The 20,017-nt window shown below is 40.2% G+C and overlaps 1 protein-coding gene across 1 annotated transcript; it reads left to right on the top strand.

The window, feature by feature from the left end:
- Nucleotides 1–7,548: 7,548 nt before the first annotated feature.
- PTGS2 (prostaglandin-endoperoxide synthase 2) lies at nucleotides 7,549–19,471 on the top strand. The gene is made up of 10 exons (XM_061634014.1): nucleotides 7,549–7,794; nucleotides 9,986–10,102; nucleotides 10,414–10,557; nucleotides 11,350–11,493; nucleotides 12,072–12,253; nucleotides 13,143–13,226; nucleotides 13,588–13,834; nucleotides 14,336–14,622; nucleotides 15,542–15,689; nucleotides 16,585–19,471. The coding sequence occupies exons 1-10, from the start codon at nucleotides 7,743–7,745 to the stop codon at nucleotides 16,986–16,988; spliced, it is 1,809 nt and encodes a 602-aa protein (XP_061489998.1). The 5' UTR covers nucleotides 7,549–7,742; the 3' UTR covers nucleotides 16,989–19,471.
- The last annotated feature ends 546 nt before the right edge of the window (nucleotides 19,472–20,017 follow it).

The following is a 20,017-nucleotide window of genomic DNA, read 5'->3' on the forward strand; positions in this document are numbered from 1 at the left end:
TATGGAATAGATATAAACCAAGGTTCTATTCGAAAATACCATTATGTGTCTCAAGTCAAGAAGCGTTTTACAGAAGAGAAATGGCTGGAAAAGAGAAATGGTTAACTTATCAAGAACTATTAGAAAATGTACATGGAGAATATATAATGAAAGAGAGAGAACAACTGATAAAGGAAGGATATAGTTCTCAATGGATTGCCTATTTACAATTGTTTGAAAGATATAAAAATGGAGGTTTGTGTACAAATGATGAAAACACAATTGCGAAAATGTATAAACTCTTACTGAAAATGGATATGGAAGAAGAACAAGTAAAAGAGTGTATGGTAAAGTGGGCAAAAAATTTTGGTTATAACATACAAATGGATCAATGGGAAAATATGTGGAAAAAAGGCTTGAGATTTACATTATGCTATAATCTTAAAGAAAATTTCTATAAAATGATGTACCGTTGGTACATGACTCCAGAAAAGTTGTCAAAAATGTATAGTAATGTTTCTAATGTTTGTTGGAAATGTAAACAACAAGAAGGATCATTTTATCATATGTGGTGGCTGTGTAAAAAGGCAAAATCATTTTGGGCACAGATAGGTAGGATGATGCAAAAAATTCTAAAGATAAATATTCAGTCAAAACCAGAATTTTTTTATTGGGTTTTATGGATAAACAAATAGAAAAGAAATATGGAAGAATAATATTATATATGATTACGGCAGCAAGATTATTATATGCACAAAAGTGGAAAATGGAATCAACACCAACAACGGAAGAATGGCTATTGAAATTAATGGACTTAGTAGAGATGGATAAATTGACATGTCTACTTAGAGAAAAATCGACAGACACATTTCTTAAGGAATGGAAGCCTCTCTTAGACTTTTTGTTGAAAGATCAAAATAAAATGATGATATTGGGATTTAACGATTAACTAAGATAGCCTATGGAGAAAAGTGATCCTGTATGTATATATTAAGGGACAGGTTTGATGTATATTATATACTCATAGCTGATCTGCGACAAATCGGAAGTCAACTATTTTATTTTTATTTTTTTTTGTTGTATTGTTATGTTTTTTTACTTTGTTTTGTTTGTCTTTTGAAAAATTTGAATAAAAATTAAGTGAATAGGGCAGGGTGAGTGCACAACAAAAGCTTCATCTGGAAGAGCTGCCCAAAGTCTCCTTGCTCAGGATTTTCCCTGGGTAAGCGTGGATTTTTCATAATCACAATCACCCTATAACTACATAAGTGATCCTGACAAAAACAGCCTATATAGTAACATGACCCTTGGAAAATATTAGATCTTGGTATTATGGGCTAGAGTTAGACTCCACCACTTGGACTTTGCTTTGCTTTTCAGTTTCAGTTGTGTTCTCTACCCAGCCAGTAATAAAGAAACATGTTTGTTTGCCTGCCATAAGAAGTAAGAGTTTGCAGTTATGATGATGAGCAAAACAGGATTGGGTGCTTATTGCTAAAGGGTGAAATAAAGAGATAATTTAAAGTCATATGGCTACCCTAAGTTACCCTTTCCTCTTTTAAAGCACTCACTATACTCATCATCATAGTGACTATTTTTTCTTGTTTTTCTTGAATACTTGATGGCAAAGGGTGAAAACAGCCCTAGAGGAATAGGAATATAGCTGTGTACACTACAGTTAGGTGGCTGCTACCCAGCCTGTAACTTAGGCCTAATTTCTGATTTTCCCAATCAGGGTTTCTGGACAGAAAAATCAACCCAGCAAACAGTAAAAAAACCCACAACCAAACCTGTTGTTTTCCACAAGTACTTTCCAATTCCTTAGTTAGTCCTTTATAAAGCAGCCAGTTAAAAAGTTTTTCCTTGATTGTCCAACAGAAAGGAAAATCTAAAGGTCAAGAACAAGACTTGAAGGAGGGACTCTCAAACAGTTTACAAATACACCCTATAGTATTTATTTTCTCTCTGCCGTTTCCTAACTTGTAGCATAAATAAATTTGGGTTTGGGGTGAATCTAAAATGGAGATACCTAATGCAGCATCGTGAGAGCCAGTGTGGTGTAGTGGTTACAGTGCTGGACCTGGGAGACCAGGGTTCGAATCCCCACACAGCCATGAAGCTCACTGGGTGACCTTGGGCCAGTCACTGCCTCTCAGCCTCAGAGGAAGGCAGTGCTAAACCACCTCTGAATACCGCTTACCATGAACACCCTATTCATAGGGTCGCCATAAGTCGGGATCGACTTGAAGGCAGTCCATTTCCATTTTCAATGCAGCATCAAAACCAAGCTCAGGAGTTTACTGTCGTTACCAAAGTAGTTCAGTTCACGAAGAATCAGAACATTGAGATAGACCACAGGTAAAAGAGAGCTGTAGTTATAGATGAAGTAAGCTTTTGAGTCTAGTATTCCTGGGGATCTCTCAAAAATGGGTGAGAAAATTCAACAGATTAAACTTCATCCATGTAATTTCACACTCTCTGGATGGAGGAGAGTAGGGAAGGTCATTGACTTTCCCTTCCCCTGAACTGGCTATCACATCCTCTCCACTAGTGGGAGGGGGATTGGCTGGTGCTATGTGCCTCCCCCCCCCCAGTCGTCACCTAGAAATGTGGCTGTCCCACCTAACAAGGAAGGCTAGCTACAGGGCTGCCTGATGGCACCACCCATCCCACTTGGGTATCGTGAGAGGTCTTCCCCCTCATTGTCGGGGAACTGGAGTGAACAGAGAGGAGCCGCCAATGTCCATGAACCCATCACGTTCCCTGCCTATGGGTGTTCCCAGTGGGGGGGCAAAGAAAATGGTCTCCCCCCAGATGAACCATCATCCCCAGATTCTCAGTTTTCATTAAAAAAATGTTGCTAGCATTCGTAGAACCTGAGTTATTATGAGACAAAATGTCCAGGCACTATTCTAATTTGTTTTGTGAGAAACTAGCCTGCTCCCATCTTTCAGTGTGTTTAGCCAATGAATTAAGTCACAGCGATGGCTGACATTTATTCCTGCCCAGAATAACTAAACAATTAAGAAAGCAGATATAGCCAATTAGACAAAGAGATGGCTAGAGTGAAACACCCATTGGCTACACTCATGGTTTGTTTTTAAGGCTTTTCTTCCCCAGTGAAGAAGTCATTGCTGCCCCATAAAAACAATTTAGGTATTCAGGATTTATTTATTTATTATTTCATTTATATCCTGCCCATCCGCCCAGCTAGGAGCGTAGCTATGATTTGGGAATAGTGTGTCAACCCAAAAACAAAAGTTAACAGCAAAGTATATATTTATCTGGAGTATTTACTCTGACCTCCCTCCATCTCCCTTTCCTGGAAAGCAGACACCCATGCCCCAGCCCACCCAGCCCCTGCTTGAATGCACAATAGGTGTTTATGAAGAGGTGAGAGAGAGAGAGAAGAGTGATTGGTGCCATCTGAGGGTTCACAGAGTCAGTGCTCAGCCTCTAAGCCTCCTTCCCCACCACCACAGCAGGAAAAGAGAGACTAGAGTGACTGTGTGTACGCTTCTGCCTTAGAGGTTCTATTGAAACACAATGTGTAGTGGCTATCTGATCTGCTACATGACAACAGAGAGCTTACCTGCATGTGAGGATGCATGTGGGCAGTAGCGGCACCAGAAAAAAAAAAACTGGAGAGGGGCAAAGTATATTTGGGGGGGTGAGCTCCTTGTTTGGAGGAGGGCACTGCCCCTGCATGTGGGAGATTCAGCTCCCTGTTATGGGGGGACACAAGTAATAAAGTTCAGACAAGACACATATTGCAAAAGTAGAGGGGTACACATGGGAGATAGTCACAGCAGTTGTGCAGCATGTGTTTCCCCTCCCTTCCATTTGTTTTGCGCAAAGCACTTCTTTGTATGCGAAGTGTCTTTTCTCCCTGGTTTCTGTCACCACAGTTCCCCCATGTGAGCTCTAAGCGCGCACAACATGGGCCCATGGAGTTATGGTCTAATGCAGCAATTCCCAACATGGGCCGTAGGGCCCCCCTGGGGGGCTACAGCCTTTCAGGGGAGCATTGGTGTGACTACAAACTTTAGGGGGCCTTGGGGTTCATTAGGGGGCATTGACATTTGGTGGTCTGTTGCGACAGTTGAAGCATTTAAGTTGAAGAAATTCTGAACAGCGGCCAGTGTCATATCAAGGAATGGGGATATTAGCCATGCCCTGGCACAAGGTAATGTTCTGATGCTGTCTTGAGGGATGTTGGAACCAATCACGAGAGAGTATTTGATAAGATGGGCGTATTGGTGGAGGGCGCATTCTTCCAACGGATGAGTGCCGTGTGCAAACGGGTGACACAGACAGTCAGTTATTCACTGGTTTTCTTCAGGAATGGGACACACTCGCTACCTGTTGTTTCTGTGATGTTTAAATGAACTTGTTTAACGAAACAATGCCGGTAAACTGAATGAGTTTGTTGTTAAGTAACACAGTGTATTCTCTTGGTTCATACTGTGTGGACTTTTAACTATGTATGTATATTAATAAATCATACTAAGAATTCAATGTGTAATCTAAGTGCAATAAAAAGGCATGATAAAAATGATCAGTAATAATCATTGAAAATACCTTTTATGCATTACTCATATTTTAAGGGAAGAATAGGAAGCATTGGCATATACTTAATCTGAGGGGGGTGTTGGGCACAGAAATTTTTTGCAAAGGGGCGTTGGGTCGAAAAAGGTTGGGTAACGCTGGTCTAATGCTACACTCACTATCATGAATTATGCTCTTCCTGTGTAAAGTTTATATACTGGTGGTGGCATGCTATAATTGGGTGTTCTTGCACAACATCTTCTGCTCTGTTGTGGTGATGTGAGGGCAGGACAGTCACTGTTGCAGGGAAGGGTTTTTTTTCTCCTCCTCTCATTGAAATCACTGAGTTGAGAATTTTTTGTGCCAGCTCCAGAGCTGGTGTAAGTTGAACTGTTCGTGTGAATGTGGATTGGAGGAATATATTATACTGCATAAGTGTGCTCCTCCCCTGTGCCCCACTCCAAACTCCACCCTGTTTCAACTGTTCCTCCTGCATCTCCACCAGTGGCTTGTCTTCTGCCAGTGTATCTATCATGGCGATGGCTGTTCCATTGGCATAGTGGGGCTTCTGCTGAACTCTGGAGCCCATTAACCACTGGATCACAAATATAGGATTACATCCAGAGATTCATGGACTACCTTGTCATAGAGCGGTAGAATTTTGGGTAAGTTTTAGCCTTCTGACATTGGTGTTTTCCAAACACTCAATATTTGGGCTACGTTTTTTCTGGATTAAAACTAGAGGCACACTGCAATAAAAAAATGTATATGTATGTTCTCTAAGTTCCCAAAGCAACTGGCAGAACCCTCCCTGTAAATTCAGAAGAGCACAGCCCCTGCCCAGGTTCCAAAGTTAAAGTGTGCCTTGGAAATTCCACTGAGCTGTAGCATGAGCTGCGCCAGCACCCTGTTATATATTTACTCCCTGACTTGTGAGATTTTTTTTTAAAAGGTTATTTTAAAAAGCACCAAAAAAACTAACATATTCATTATGGCAGTGGTTCCCAAATCTTTTCCCCCATAGATCACTTGAAAATTGCTGAGGGTCTTGGCAGACCACTTAATTATAACAATTGCAGCGCACTGTGCTAGGTGCTTTTTAATTGTATTTATACTGCTGCTTTTATTTCTTATATTTTATTGTATTTCAATTTGCATTCCATAGCATTCAGCTTGTAACGCAATAAAATACGATATAACAAACAAGATTAAAAAGTCAACATGAATATTTAATGTGGACATGCCACAGAGCTGGTGGTCCATGGACCACAGTTTGGGAACTCTGTACTATGGCATAAGCTTTCATGGACTGGAGTCCACTTCATCAGATGCATGAAGTGTTATCCTGCAATACCAGATATATACACACATATATATACATATATACAAAAGAGAAAAATATGTTAAAAGTGAGGATGAAAGAAAATGAAATGCAAAATATATAGACTGAGATAATTGCATAAAAGCTTAAATATATGTACAGTGACCATTCACACTAAACAGTGTGGGTAATAACACAAACATCTTGGTGCTAGTAAGCTAATTAACACATGTAATGGGATAAAAATCTGTTATCTTGATTCAAGCCACAGATGATATAAATGAACTTTGTGGTAAATTCATTCACACTTGAATTTCCCTTTGAAGTTATTTTGTCCATGAATTCACATTCTTGAACAAAGGAACACTCCAGCATGAAACTGTTGAACTAACCCTTATAAAAAAAACCCTCAGTTTTATACCTGCCAACTGAAGGTCACTTTATCACATGCATGGTGTTGACTCTAGTTCACAAAAGCCAGAATAAAGTTGCTAGTTTTTAAGGCGCCACAAGACTTTGTTTTTGATGTTTTAGGTCCAACGTGGCTACCCTTTATGAAATTTTGAGGGGATGTCACTGTCTACATATCAGCTAGTGTGGGTATTAAGTAGATCCTTAAAAAAAAATCAGACACACAACAAGCACATGCAGCTATGGATATCTAATCTCTGCTCCCCCCTCCCAACTCATATTATTGGAGCCGGGCTGGGAGAAATATGCTTTAAGCAACAGCAACATAACAGAAGCCTGGGACGTGATTTGTTTCTCTCTGGTATGTGCTTCTTTTTGTGTAAAAATGAAATATGAAAGTAGAAAGCTACCAAGTCAGGCTATTTGTGCCCTTTGCACAGTACTGATACCTCCGACTAGTTTTCCAGCCGAGTTCTTTCTTATTACGGGCTAGCTCAGGGTGGGCAGACTTCAAGGCTTGTCGGATCTACTTTAACTAACTAACAAAACCTGGAAATGGGTTTGACGAGACAAAGAGCGATCCAAGAATGTCCTCAACGGCAGAACAGGCGGAGGATAACAAAGTGTATGTTACAACGGATGTGAAGGCTGCAAGCAGATAAAAGACGTGGTACCCATGCCATTGGATCAAAGTCTTTTTCTGTCAAGATTGTGTGTTGATCGTCGTGCACCGATCTCCCCACATAAAACAAATTCATGCACAGGCATCTTCCAACCAAATTATCTTGGAAGAGTCTTACTCGGCCACGAGTGATCGCCAACCAACCAAATCAGGCACGCAGACTAAACCACAAAAAACTTGTCGAAGCCTCCCCCCCCCTTTACAGTGATCCTCAACAGACTTGAGATCCTCACCAAGAAGTCGGCTAATTCATCTATTATACGAATACCTATCATATTTACCGACCTCTATTTAAAGCACATCATCTCAGCACGCTGAAATCGAAAGCGTATGGGTGCGGGTCCGTTGAATTATTCCCAATTCAACGTATTTCGACATTTGTCATAGAAAAAGGGGGGGAACGGTGCGGAGAGGGATTGTCTGCCGGAGGCGGGGGATTTATGGAAACTACTACCTGGGAGAGAAATGCTAGCCCCAAATATTTCCTTAAGCAACATTTCCCTCCAACCGGCCGCCTTTACTTTGCGTATGAATAAGGGGCGGAGCCTGCTTGCTTCCGGAGCGTAATTGAAGGTGAGTCACCAGCGGCAATAAAGGCAGACGGTCGGCTGGCCCTCATCCAGACTTGGAGTTAGCATCAAGAGGAGAAGTTACTTATTCTGCAGGGCTAAACCACTGGTAAAAGGCATTGTGTGGAAACGCCGTAGGAAATTATATTTATATCATAATTTATTATTTATATAATAATTTACTAAGTACCAGAAGCTGCTACGCCTGCTACTTCCTGCTCGAAGTTGGAAAATGATTGTTCCCTGCGTTGTTCTGTTTTCTTTCTTGGCTATCAGCCAAGCAGGTTAGTGTGATGCTTGGTTGTGGTGATCATTCAGCGGATGGGGTTTTTTTTAAAAAGAATATATGCGCTTGGAATACATACGTTTTGCTCGCGCTTGGAAATGTTAAATCCTGAAATGAGAGGTTGTTCTAAAAGTCCGATGAAACTGGAGGATTTCTGACACAGCTATCGCCAAAAGGTTTTTTAAGGACAGGTTAAGTAAATGAAATGTAGGGGAGAAGGCAGCTTGTAACGAGAGACTGACACTTTTGAAGAAGGGACTCTACAGAAAAAGCCTTGTTCTGCTTGTGAGAGCATGAATGAATTGATCTATGAATGGGTTTTATCTGCAGAAAAATGGTTCTAGCATTGTCTCCTGAACCCTTATGTTCTCCGAATTAGAGTTCATTTGCACTGATGAAAGGTAAATGTAAAAGAAATACCAGTAGATGCTTTTACTTTCTGCCTCTTGTGCACTCATTCTGAACAGATGAATGAAGCAGTAAATAAAAATTATATCCAAACTTCTGCCCTTTCTTTAGCATCTCTGGTTGATCTCCGCTTTAGGAGGGAAAGAATATATGAGGAGAGGAGCAAAAAGTTTTGAAAGCATTTGATACTGGTGCTAATAGCAGCTTTTTTTCTGTACATCATATGTCGTGTATGTAAAAGGGGGGAAACATAAGGACTATTTTCTTTTTCACGTTAAACTACTGTATGTTTCAACACACTCTTTAACATCCATATATTTGTATGTTATTTGTATGTGGACAATCCATGCTGCAGAGTTAAAAGTGTGTCAATGATTTCTAGTGATTTTAGAAGTGCATGTTGCTAATTATCCATTTAAGAGGTCATAAACTTTTAGACCAACACCAGAGGTGATAGAGGGACTGTAATGTCACTAATACTCTGAAACTTTGAGAGATGGTGATGCAAGCTTCAAATGCTATACATGTATTGGGGTAACAAAGTCTAAGGAAATGACAGCATCAGATTAAAAGCGGCTGAAATCATTACATTCTCTTTCAGGTGGACTTTCTTAGACACAAGCTGATGCTTGTCTACTTAGAGAAGCAAGCCCCAATGGGGCTTGCTTCTGGATAAGCTGGAATACAATTGCAGCCTTAGCTCCAGAACAGGATGAAATGATTCTGCTAGCATGTTATAGGTATAATTATAATACATAACAGAGACTATTGTCCACGGATTTAAATATTTTGATTACTGAAATTCGTCTTTTAAGATTTGTATGGAAAATGCTATCACTTCCTCTTTCATCTTTGCCCATAATAGATCTCTCCACATCAATTTCAACGACATTTTTTTCTCCCACTAAAAGTTAATTTTGGAAGACTTTTGACTGTTAGTGTGTCGGCAAACACAACACCTACTGCAGTGCTATGGAAGACAGAAACATTTCTAGCAACGTTGCAGGGGTGTTAATAGTGATGTTGCAGGCAGATGAAATTAGAACAATTTTTTAGGATTGGGGTGCTATCTACCCAAGAAAATATACTTGAAATTTCACTCAAATCAGTAGGGTAGTGCCAGCCCAAAACATTTGCTGGCTACTGCAAAGCGCAAGGCACCCTCTGACAGGGCAAGATTTTTGAAAGACGTGCTGCACCACTGATGCACCAATTCCTCTCTTATTTTCTAAGGCTTCAGTCCTATGCACACTTGCAATCTTATTTAAGGTTGTTCTACATATCCCCCACCCCCCACACACATATGTGTCCACTCATGATGTAAAGAGAAAAGGAAGATTAGAAAGGAGAGGTAGGCAAGGGGGAGAAAGAAACAGGAGTGAGGAGGCCAGGAAAGAGGCAACGGAAGAGGAAAATAGGCAGAAAGCAATAGAAAGGGAAATAATTGAGGAAATTATTGTGCTGAAATGGGGGGAAATGGAAAAGAAGGGAAGGCACATGCAGCAAATATTTTTCTAATGTGTGCAGCTGTTAGAATGCTGCTGGCAAAGGAAGTGCCCACTGCTGCCTCTCCATCCTCCTGCAACTATATCGTAACAGCATGTGCAGGATGCAGCAACAAACTAGAAAGGGTGAACATAATCTGAGAGTGAATATAACCTGATGGTATCAAGTGACAATGTATAGGGATTTAATTAATCAGCACTGGTGAGTTCATGTCCGTGGGTCTTAACAGAACTCCAGATCTCCCTTTAATGGCATATCTCTTGATTCTCTTTTAGTTAATCCTTGCTGTTCAAATCCATGCCAAAACAGAGGAGTGTGCATGACAACAGGATTTGACCGATATGAATGTGACTGCACACGGACTGGTTATTATGGGGAAAACTGCACTACACGTACGTATTTCAGAAAGCTATATTTGCATAACTAACATTTAGGAGAAAAGCCATAGTTTAGTGACATGACGAGCATGTGGCTTTGCACATAGAAGTTCCCAGGTTCAGCCACTAGCATCTCCAGGTAGGACTGGGAAAGACTTCTGTCTGAAATTTTGGAGGACGGCTACCAGTCAGTGTAGATAGTACTGATTGTATAGAGCAATGGTCTCACTCACTGTAAGGCTAATTTCTGTCTACTTTTCTTAAGCTCCTATTTGTAAAATGTCTATGGATATTTTTCCTAATTTTCATTGTTTTGTTCCATACAGCGGAATTTTTTACTTGGCTGAGAGTGACACTGAAACCTGCTCCAACCACAGTCCACTACATACTCACTCACTTCAAAGGAGTCTGGGATGTAATCAACAACATCCCTTTTCTCCACAGTACCATCATGAGATACGTACTGATGTGTAAGTATCCATATTTCTTAATACTACTCTTATAGCACAATCCTATACACATCTGCACAGAAGTCAGTCTCGCTGAGTTCAGTGGGGCTTACTCCCAGATGAATAAGATTGGAGACTTAATCTTAAGAGGCCAATTTGTATTGGAGCACTTCAAACTGCAGTACTGTATGTTGGCTACAATAGTTGTCGTCGTCATACTTTTCAGACTAATGCAATAACTAATTTCTGTTCAATAAACTTTCTAATAAATGGCATTAGACAAAGCAATGGCTATTTCAATTTCTTCTTTATAATACCTTGGATGCAATGTGCCTCTTGTTGAAGATGATGGCGAAAGGACAAACTGCTCTTAAGTCTACAGCACAAACTTAAAATTGGTTTAATGGTAATTTTCTCTCTATGGCCATTGTAGTTTTGTGAGGGGAGTTGGGGATCTCTGTCAAAGAGTTCTGAGCACCCTCATTAAACTACAGTGATCATGATTATTTCAGAAAAGCCATGGGGAGTTTACACTGATACATGAATGGGGGAAGATTTCAGTGTAAGAATTTTTTAAGTTGATCTGGCCCAAAAGATACAAATGCAAAGAGGGTAAAATTGAGAGTGGCTTTCAGCATTCCACATCCCTCCTGAATACTGCCTTGTCGTTATCAGATTGTTACTTGGTAGGGTTTACATTGCCTGTGAAATCAGACTGTCTATTGGAAAATATCTCCCTGTTCAGATCACAGTTGTATGATTGTTTAACATGAACATATTCTCTTGTTTTTCTCCCCCAACCCCTTCTTCTAGCAAGGTCCCATTTAATAGAGAGCCCGCCAACGTATAATGGCCATTATGGTTACAAAAGCTGGGAAGCCTATTCAAACCTTTCCTACTATACCAGAGCTCTTCCGCCAGTAGACCACAACTGCCCCACCCCTACGGGTGTGAAAGGTAAGGGAGAAAACCTTTGTGCATGTTACTAAGATTGAAGGAAATATTATTCCCCTTCTGCAGCCATTTCCCTCAAACTGACAGTGTAGGGGAAAGGGTGCCAGTGGGATGTGATGCAGAGTACAGAGCCAGTGGGGGCAACCCTGGTCCCCCCCCTAGTGCAATTGTTAATCATGTTGAGTGAATGCCTGAATAGGGCTTCAGCATTAGAAAGCTTGTCTGAAGAAGAAAAACATATTGAGTGTTTGTTACAACAAAAAACCTCCCACTGAAGAGGCTTGCTTTGCTCTGTCAAAGAAGAAAAGAGAGGCGTTTAGTGGATCTAAATCTGCCAGCAAGGTGTATATCTTGGCAACCAAACTAATAACTAACTGGTTTAAACCAAGAGGACTATATCCACTGTATTATTTAAGAATTATACTTACTCTACTCTACAAAGGAACTATCAACATTGTATATAATACTGCCGTTTAGCATACTTTTTATTGTTCACTTCCTGTGAAAAAGGAAAATGCTGTGACTGTTCTCTTTCCAATGCCTACAAGTGTCACACATTAAATGATTACTCTACGTTCCAGGCAAGAAGGAGCTTCCAGATTCCAAGCTCATTGTGGAGAAATTTCTACTGAGGAGAAAATTTATTCCTGACCCCCAAGGCACAAATGTCATGTTCTCATTCTTTGCTCAGCACTTCACCCACCAGTATTTCAAGACAGATCACCACAAAGGGCCAGCTTTCACAAAAGGCCTTGGGCATGGGGTAAGACTGAAGAACTATGACTTGGCCTGATTAGTTATTGCAAACAAGACTTTTACCAACTTTGTGGTGAGAGAAATATCTTCCAGTGCACGAGGGAGTTGCATAAATATTGTGATAGGCACACTGTAGAGCACGTTTCTCTGAAATCGCCACAGGACCTGATCCCATAATTCCTAGTGCCCTTGCATCCATTGGAGGGGCATGTGGCATTATGTAGTCAGTCCCTAAAATCTGTAGCAATTCCATCCTTTGTGATTTATAGAAAATATTTTGCTAGTACTCATCTTGATGATGAGTCAAACAGAAGAGCTTTTGTCTGACTGGCTTTGTTGAAGTTGTCATTTGAGTGCAATTAGTATATTGCTTTCAAACATCTTTTGGCAGTTAAAGACTCCAAAGATTTTTTATTTCAAAATTTCATCAGTGTGTTTCTTTGAGAAATAACTTTTTTTAATTGAAAGCAAAGAACATTAGGTCCTCTTTTTAAGCATAGTTAGCTATCTGAAATCTTGAATATTCAATCCAGTTTTCATAGACCAGGTATTTTAAAGATATAATCCAGCCAAAATGGAAGCCTTTCTTGGTTTCATAGTGCTTAACTTTGTTTGGAATGTGTCCAGATACTTTGAGGAAGTGTGGGCTGTTGGAGTCCTACTGCTTTGAATGGGCAGAGAACAAGTCTCTGTTCTGTTGTACCCCCACTGTTCCATATGCTTCTCTTGAACATTTAAAAGATGAGTAATTTTACTGGACACTTGTAAAGTGTATTCTCTAGGTGGCAGCCAGTATAGTTAAGCTATGTTCTATTTTTCAAGGGCTTATTCAGAATCTACTGATTTTTCTGTCAAGTTAAAATTAAACTTTCATGTTCTTATTATTATTTGAACAGGTTGATCTAAGTCATATCTATGGAGAGACTCTGGATAGGCAGCTGAAACTCAGGTTGCTTAAGGATGGAAAGCTGAAATTTCAGGTTAGTTTGGGCTCCCTTGGAAGTTCCTGCAGTGTGTTGAGAGGGAGAGAAGGGGGATCATTATGTTAATATCTTTGCACAGTGTACCTGGAAAAAATGATTCAATGTTCTCTCTGATGCAGGGAAGGTCCCTAGGCACTATTTTGTGTAATAGCACCTGGCACCCTGTTTTTTTACTAGATAACTACTTAAATAATAGTGAATGTGCATCTAGATCACAATCCAACTTGAACTAGAAATTCATTGGAAAGTGACAAGTTTAATCTTGTTAACTTTGCACTGGTTTATAACCTTAGGCTGAAATTTAGTATTATAGAACTTGGTATATGTGTTGCATTCTTACTTTTTTTTTTAATTACAGATGATTGGTGGAGAGATGTACCCACCCACTGTGAAAGAAACTCAGGCAGAAATGATATATCCACCTCATATTCCTGAGCACCTGCAATTTTCTGTAGGGCAGGAGGTCTTTGGTTTGGTTCCAGGGCTGATGATGTATGCCACATTATGGCTCCGGGAACACAATCGAGTCTGTGACATTCTTAAGGGAGAGCACCCAGAATGGGATGATGAACAACTATTCCAAACTACCAGGCTGATCTTGATAGGTAATCTTGAAAAATTGTCACTTTTAACACACTATAATTGCTATATGAAATTTTGCTGCCACTACATGTGATGACAGCAACTTGCTAAGATTGCTTTAATAATGGTTTAGACAAAAATCATGGGGAATACATTTAACAGCATCTGTCGGCAATGATGGTTAAGTAGAAAAATCCACATGTTTAAGAGGCAATGCATATTATGGATACTGAATGTTTATGAGGGAAAAAGACAAAGTATGGCTTATCACCCTTTTGCCCAGAGGCATTCAGTTGGCCAGTGTTGGAAATGTAATGCTAAACAAGATGGTTCCTTGGTCTGATCCAGTAAGGCTATAGTTGTATTCCTATATGTTGTTGTGACTCTGAAATGGGTGCATGGAATTTCATTAGTGATGAGTTTCACTTTTGGTTTGCCCGCTATAAGAGGCACATTTGGGTAGGCATTCAATATTGTTTAAGAAACAAGAGAGAGAGACTGACGTCTTCCCCTCCCAAAAACAGGAGAGACCATCAAGATTGTGATTGAAGACTATGTACAGCACTTGAGTGGCTACCACTTCAAGCTGAAGTTTGATCCAGAGCTGCTCTTCAACCAGCGATTCCAGTATCAGAACAGAATAGCAGCAGAGTTCAACACCCTTTACCACTGGCATCCTCTTCTTCCTGATACTTTTCAAATTCAAGACCAAGAGTACACTTACCAGCAATTCATCTATAACAACTCCATCATGTTGGAACATGGCCTTTCCCACATGGTGCAATCATTCTCCAAGCAAAGGGCTGGAAGGGTAAGCCTATTTTTTTTTATCGACTCTTCAACCTGCTAAAAAATTGTGTATCCTCCATCTTGAGGCAACAGAGTACAGCTATCTTGTAAGTCACTCCAGTGTCTGAAAATGCTTGAAACACTGGAAGAATTGTCACAGAAAGGGGTCTTTTGAGATTTGCAAAACAAATGTTTTGCACTGCCCTGGAGCTTTCTCTGTGGTAGCTGCCTGTATTGATCTCCCTTTGTTGTATTTTCAGACAGAGGAGTGACTAGCATGAGCAGTTTCACATTGGAAATCATGACATGGGAAGCCAGTCCTTGAAGTCTATTTGATTTCAAGGGGGTCCGAAGTTTCAAACGATCAGTTGATATATAACTAATGCACAATTGCTTATATTAGGAATGTGATCAGTAAAAGTGTTTCTCTACATGTATCTGCAGAAAAGTAACTTTTATCACTGATAATATACCTGCTTCTGCACTACATCATTTCAGATCATAGGTGGGGGCTCATATGATGGAATGGTTTGTTATTTTTTTTTAAAAAAAAAGTTCCTTCCACATAGAAAACTAGAGGTTGGGGAGAAGAATATTAACCTAGTCTTCTTCCTCCTTTTCCCCCACCCTTGTAGTGAGTACTAAACCTCTGTTGAACGCCTCAATGAAAACATACAGATCCATCTGAAGTAGCTAAATTTAATCCAGTCAACTTTGTTTTCTGAGCAGAAAGCAGTCTACTTCTCCATTCTGCCAGACAGAAGGGAAACTCCAAAAGTTCGCATTCCTGCCAACAGGCCTTTCCTGTCTTGTAGTTATTTTTCTTTGGTACCAAAGTGGCAGTAGTTGGAAGATTATTGCTTAACACCACTCCATCCTTGTGGCAACATATGCAGCATTGAAACTCCATTGCTCATGCTACTTATTTTCTTTGGTAACAGGTAGCTGGGGGTAGGAACGTCCCTGCTGCAGTGCAAAAAGTAGCTAAAGCCTCCATTGATCAGAGCCGGCAGATGAGGTACCGATCCTTGAATGAGTACCGGAAGCACTTCCTGCTGAAGCCTTTTCAGTCATTTGAAGAGCTTACAGGTAAGACCTGGCCTCTACTTATATAAAAGGGTTTTGTGGGCAGGGTTGTGTAGTTTAGAGGTAGCAACTCTACTTTGCATGTGGAAATATCATGCCCAATTCCCGGTATCTCCAGTGAAGGGACTGCAATTACCAGGTCTGGAGAAGACCATAGGAACAACTATCATAGGCAGCAAAAAGTTAGATGGTGGTCCAATTGGGTTGGGTTAGGCTAGCTTAATAGTTTAGTTCTATATTGCTTCTCATCCCAGAAGACCCTCAAGGTGGCTCTCAAAATTTTTAAAATCAAAATCTAAAATTCAGACAATACAACTTGAAACAAACGAATATCAAGAACATATTTTTTAAACAAAATGTTGAGTTCTTGCAGAAAAGTTACATTGTCTTTTGCTTGAGATTTAATAGTTGCACTCTCTCTTGTCAAGATTCTTCACTGTCATTGCCAGCTGCAATGAGAAAAGGTCAAAAGGGAGACAGCTTCTTCTGAGGGATGAATACTGGGTCTGTGGGTGAAGCTTCTAGATGGCAAAGGGTTTTTTCCCTTAAGGAAACTTTGTGTCGCCATAATGTTTTCTGCAGGCTTGTAATGCGATTCATTCATTCTTAGTGCATTGACTTTTTCTTGCTGATATAATCTTTCTCCACGATTGCACAGTTTGGGTCTCTCCCACTGTACTACTACACTTACAGGGCAGCAGCTGCAGCAGCAATAAGTCTGTCTCTCCCTGTCATCTTGTATAAGGCGCCTCCTCTTATTCTCAGGAGTTTCACAGAAAAATCGCTTAATGGTTTACAATCTTATACAAAACAGGGATAGTTGTAAATTATCAAACTCCCCACACTGCAAGCATTGGAAGCTTCCTGTTTACAACTGTTTCTCCTGTTTTTGTTGCAGGAGAAAAAGAAATGGCTGCAGAACTTGAAGAGCTCTATGGAGATATCGATGCTATGGAGCTGTACCCAGCCCTTCTTGTAGAAAAACCACGTCCTGGAGCTATCTTTGGTGAGACCATGATAGAACTCGGGGCACCATTCTCCTTGAAAGGTCTCATGGGAAATGCTATCTGCTCACCAGAGTACTGGAAACCAAGCACTTTTGGGGGCAAAGTGGGCTTTGACATAGTGAAGACAGCCTCCATCCAAAGCCTCATTTGCAACAACGTGGAAGGCTGTCCTCTTGTGGCTTTCCACGTCATAAACCCAGAAACAGCAGCAACAAATAATATCAGCACCTCCAGCACAGCAATAGACGAGATTGGCCCAGCCGTACTACTAAAAGAGCAGTCTGCTGAACTGTAGAGAAAACTATTTGCATATTTATTTATTTATATATCTATAATATTATTATTTATAGTTCAGACAAAACACCATGGATGTTTCTGTGCCTTGGCATCTAACACAGGATGCCTGACTTAAAGGGAAGTTCTGCTTAGATTTGCAGGACAGGATCCCTCGGTTTTTAAGAATATCTTCTGTACCAGAAAGCTGTATTCCAAAATGGATAAGGGCATTAGATTTGCTGCTTAAACTTGAATGTAAGCAATAGCTCTGTCTCAAACTTGACAAGAAATATCCTAAATATGAACCCATGCTAGGTGCCATTATCTGAGAGCTTGGAAGTGCTCTAAATCTGTCATGAAAACTGTCCTTACACTGAAATATTTTCAGTAGTAGCTTACCAATGAATGGGGAACAAAAATCAAAGTTATCTAACCACAGTTAAGCATTTTTAGTCCTATTGTACTCAATAGGATGCAAAAATACTTAATCTGAAAGAGAGCACTGATGCACAGTTGAAAAATGGAAAATTATTCCTCACTACCTCTCCTGTGTGACACAGCATAAGGTTTTACAAATTGGCTAATCTTCATTTTCTGCACTTCCCTTGTATTTCATAAATAGTTTCTTCTTATTCTGGGGGGGGGGACCACAGTATATTGTCCCATGGCTATATAAGACATGACCCAGTGAAACTGTTCACATCCAATTCCCATTGAAATGTATAGGAGCTAGTCGTCTCTGCAGAATGTCAATTGTTTTTCAATGACAAGTTTCCTAGGACTTTTTTCCTAGCTCTAGGTAATCCATCAAGATAATAGGTGACTGGAAGGTGAAACTTTACTCTTGGGGGTTTAATGCTCCAAACATAACTTCATATTGTAGGGCTCTTTTTTAATTAATGAAAGGTATCTAGAAAGAACCTGTTCTCCAAGTTATTAGTTTTCAGCTGTAAAGATTGGGTCCATATCATCTTAATTGTCTTTGCAGAGGCTCAAACAAGGGTGGACAACCTGTAGCCTTTAGAATAACACTAAAATAATTCTCTTTTAACCATGCAATTTGAAATGGTCACTTTCTGAACCCTAAAGCAATTTCAGTTGTTAGAAACTATATAGAGGAAGTAGTGAGGGTTTTGTGCTTCCTTTTTTAAACTTCCTTTGTAACATGCATGGTGCTGATGACACATTTCCCACGGGTGAGAAGTGTGAGTTCTAGATGCCATATAGGCTTCGCAACTGTTACTGAAGTCAGTATGATTTTACATATGGAATACTACTGTAGGGACCAGAATCTCTAACATTGCACTTAATATATACAAAGGTAATTTCAAATTTTAGACACTGACACTACATTTAATATTGTTTGTTTTCAAAAATGTCTATCCCACCTTTCAAGATGGCTAACAGATATAATTCCTAAAATAAACTAAGATGCACTCAGGTCAATAGATTGGATGTTGTTAGTTTCACACTTTCAAGGCATTTGAATGAGATCATAATTTCTCTTAGCAGTCTGGTAACTCAAAAAATAGAGCCTTATTCCTCTATTGTAGGTGTTAAGCAATATGAAAGATTTAAGAAAAATGTCATTAATAGTAAGGTACTGAAACCAGTATATTACTGTCCCTCTTGCCTGAAAAGCCATCTGGTATTTGTACTTTGGTGATTGATGTAAAGATTCTCTGTAGGCCAAAGAATTAAAGTGGGAAGAAATTGTGGGAAAAGAAAGTCTTGGTATAACCTAAGGAAATGTGGACAGAGGGCACTAGTCACCAGGGAACTCTTTTGAGAAAGCCCCATGAGGAGAACATCTGGTGACATGTGACCTTTTTGCTCTGAGAAAATTCCATTGCATTCCTTTTGGTTCTTTGACATAGATGAAGCAACTTTTAGGTTTGTACTGTTTATTATACTCACCACTTCTCTCTTTTAAGTTCCCTTTCTCTTTGACACTAGGATAGCCCTGTACGTAGTGTTAACTGAACTGCCCCCAAAGATCTTCCCATCCTAGTCAGTGTCATCTCCTCTTTTATGTCTCTTGTTACTAGATTGCGAGCCAGTTGTCTGAGCCTGTCATTTTTTTCAAAAAGTACATTGCTTGTAAGTGCTCTGTATATGTGCTAATTAGCCATAGTTCACTGTAAGATGCCAGTCTGTGGAATCGCATCTTCCTCTGCATTGCGTTCAGTGGACATGCATCAAGTGGTCTCATTTTGTTCCTGTAATATTTCCATTTTTTTAAAGTAATATTTATCTCAGCCTGCTGGCTCTGGTTGGGTATTTGGATTATTGCTGAATATGCACGGGACAAAAATGTTTGCTGTGACCCCAATCCAGAGAACGTTAGTCACATTTGTATGTCTGTTAACTTCAAGGGGATTTAAGTAAGTTCCCTGGATTGTGGCCTTATTTATTACGATATGTGTGTAATTTTAAAAATCTATTTTTACATTCCATGTTAGCAGAATGCTAAGATTGTTGAAATAAATTATTTAAAGCTAAGCATTTGGTGTTGTCTGCATTTTAAAAATCTCATAGCAGTGCATAATTAACATCAAATTCACTAGTACAGGCATATGGAACCTTTTTTTAAGATGAAGTAGTGCGCACTCTCATGGGCAAACATCTGGGGCTCAAATACCATTCCAAACATGCAGAAGTCAGATTTCTGTGTATGCACAATTCGTTACAACTTCTGTCCAGGCAGCTAAAAGGTGTTGCAATTTAAGGGCACATGCCAGCCAGGCAAACACACTTGTATTGAACAGCTGCAGCTCTAGGGGACTGAAGAAGACCTGCCCTGGGAGTGAGTATCTGAGCATCTGGATGCTTGCTGCTTGCTCCTTTGGGTTGCTGTCTCTCAACACAGCTGAAGTCCCTGGTAAGTGCTGCAAGGACTTGGACCTCCTGCCTGACCGTTCCTCCAGAGAGAGGCTGCAGTTAATCTTGCAGCCTCTTGCAACAGCTGCTGGCTGGGTCAGGAGGCATAAAAGCCCAGCTGCCCTTGGGCGGCGGATCTGCTGCAGGTGGGGTTGCCACCAAAGGGGA

Source organism: Rhineura floridana, chromosome 6 (genome assembly GCF_030035675.1).
Source record: "Rhineura floridana isolate rRhiFlo1 chromosome 6, rRhiFlo1.hap2, whole genome shotgun sequence".
NCBI lineage: Eukaryota > Metazoa > Chordata > Lepidosauria > Squamata > Rhineuridae > Rhineura > Rhineura floridana.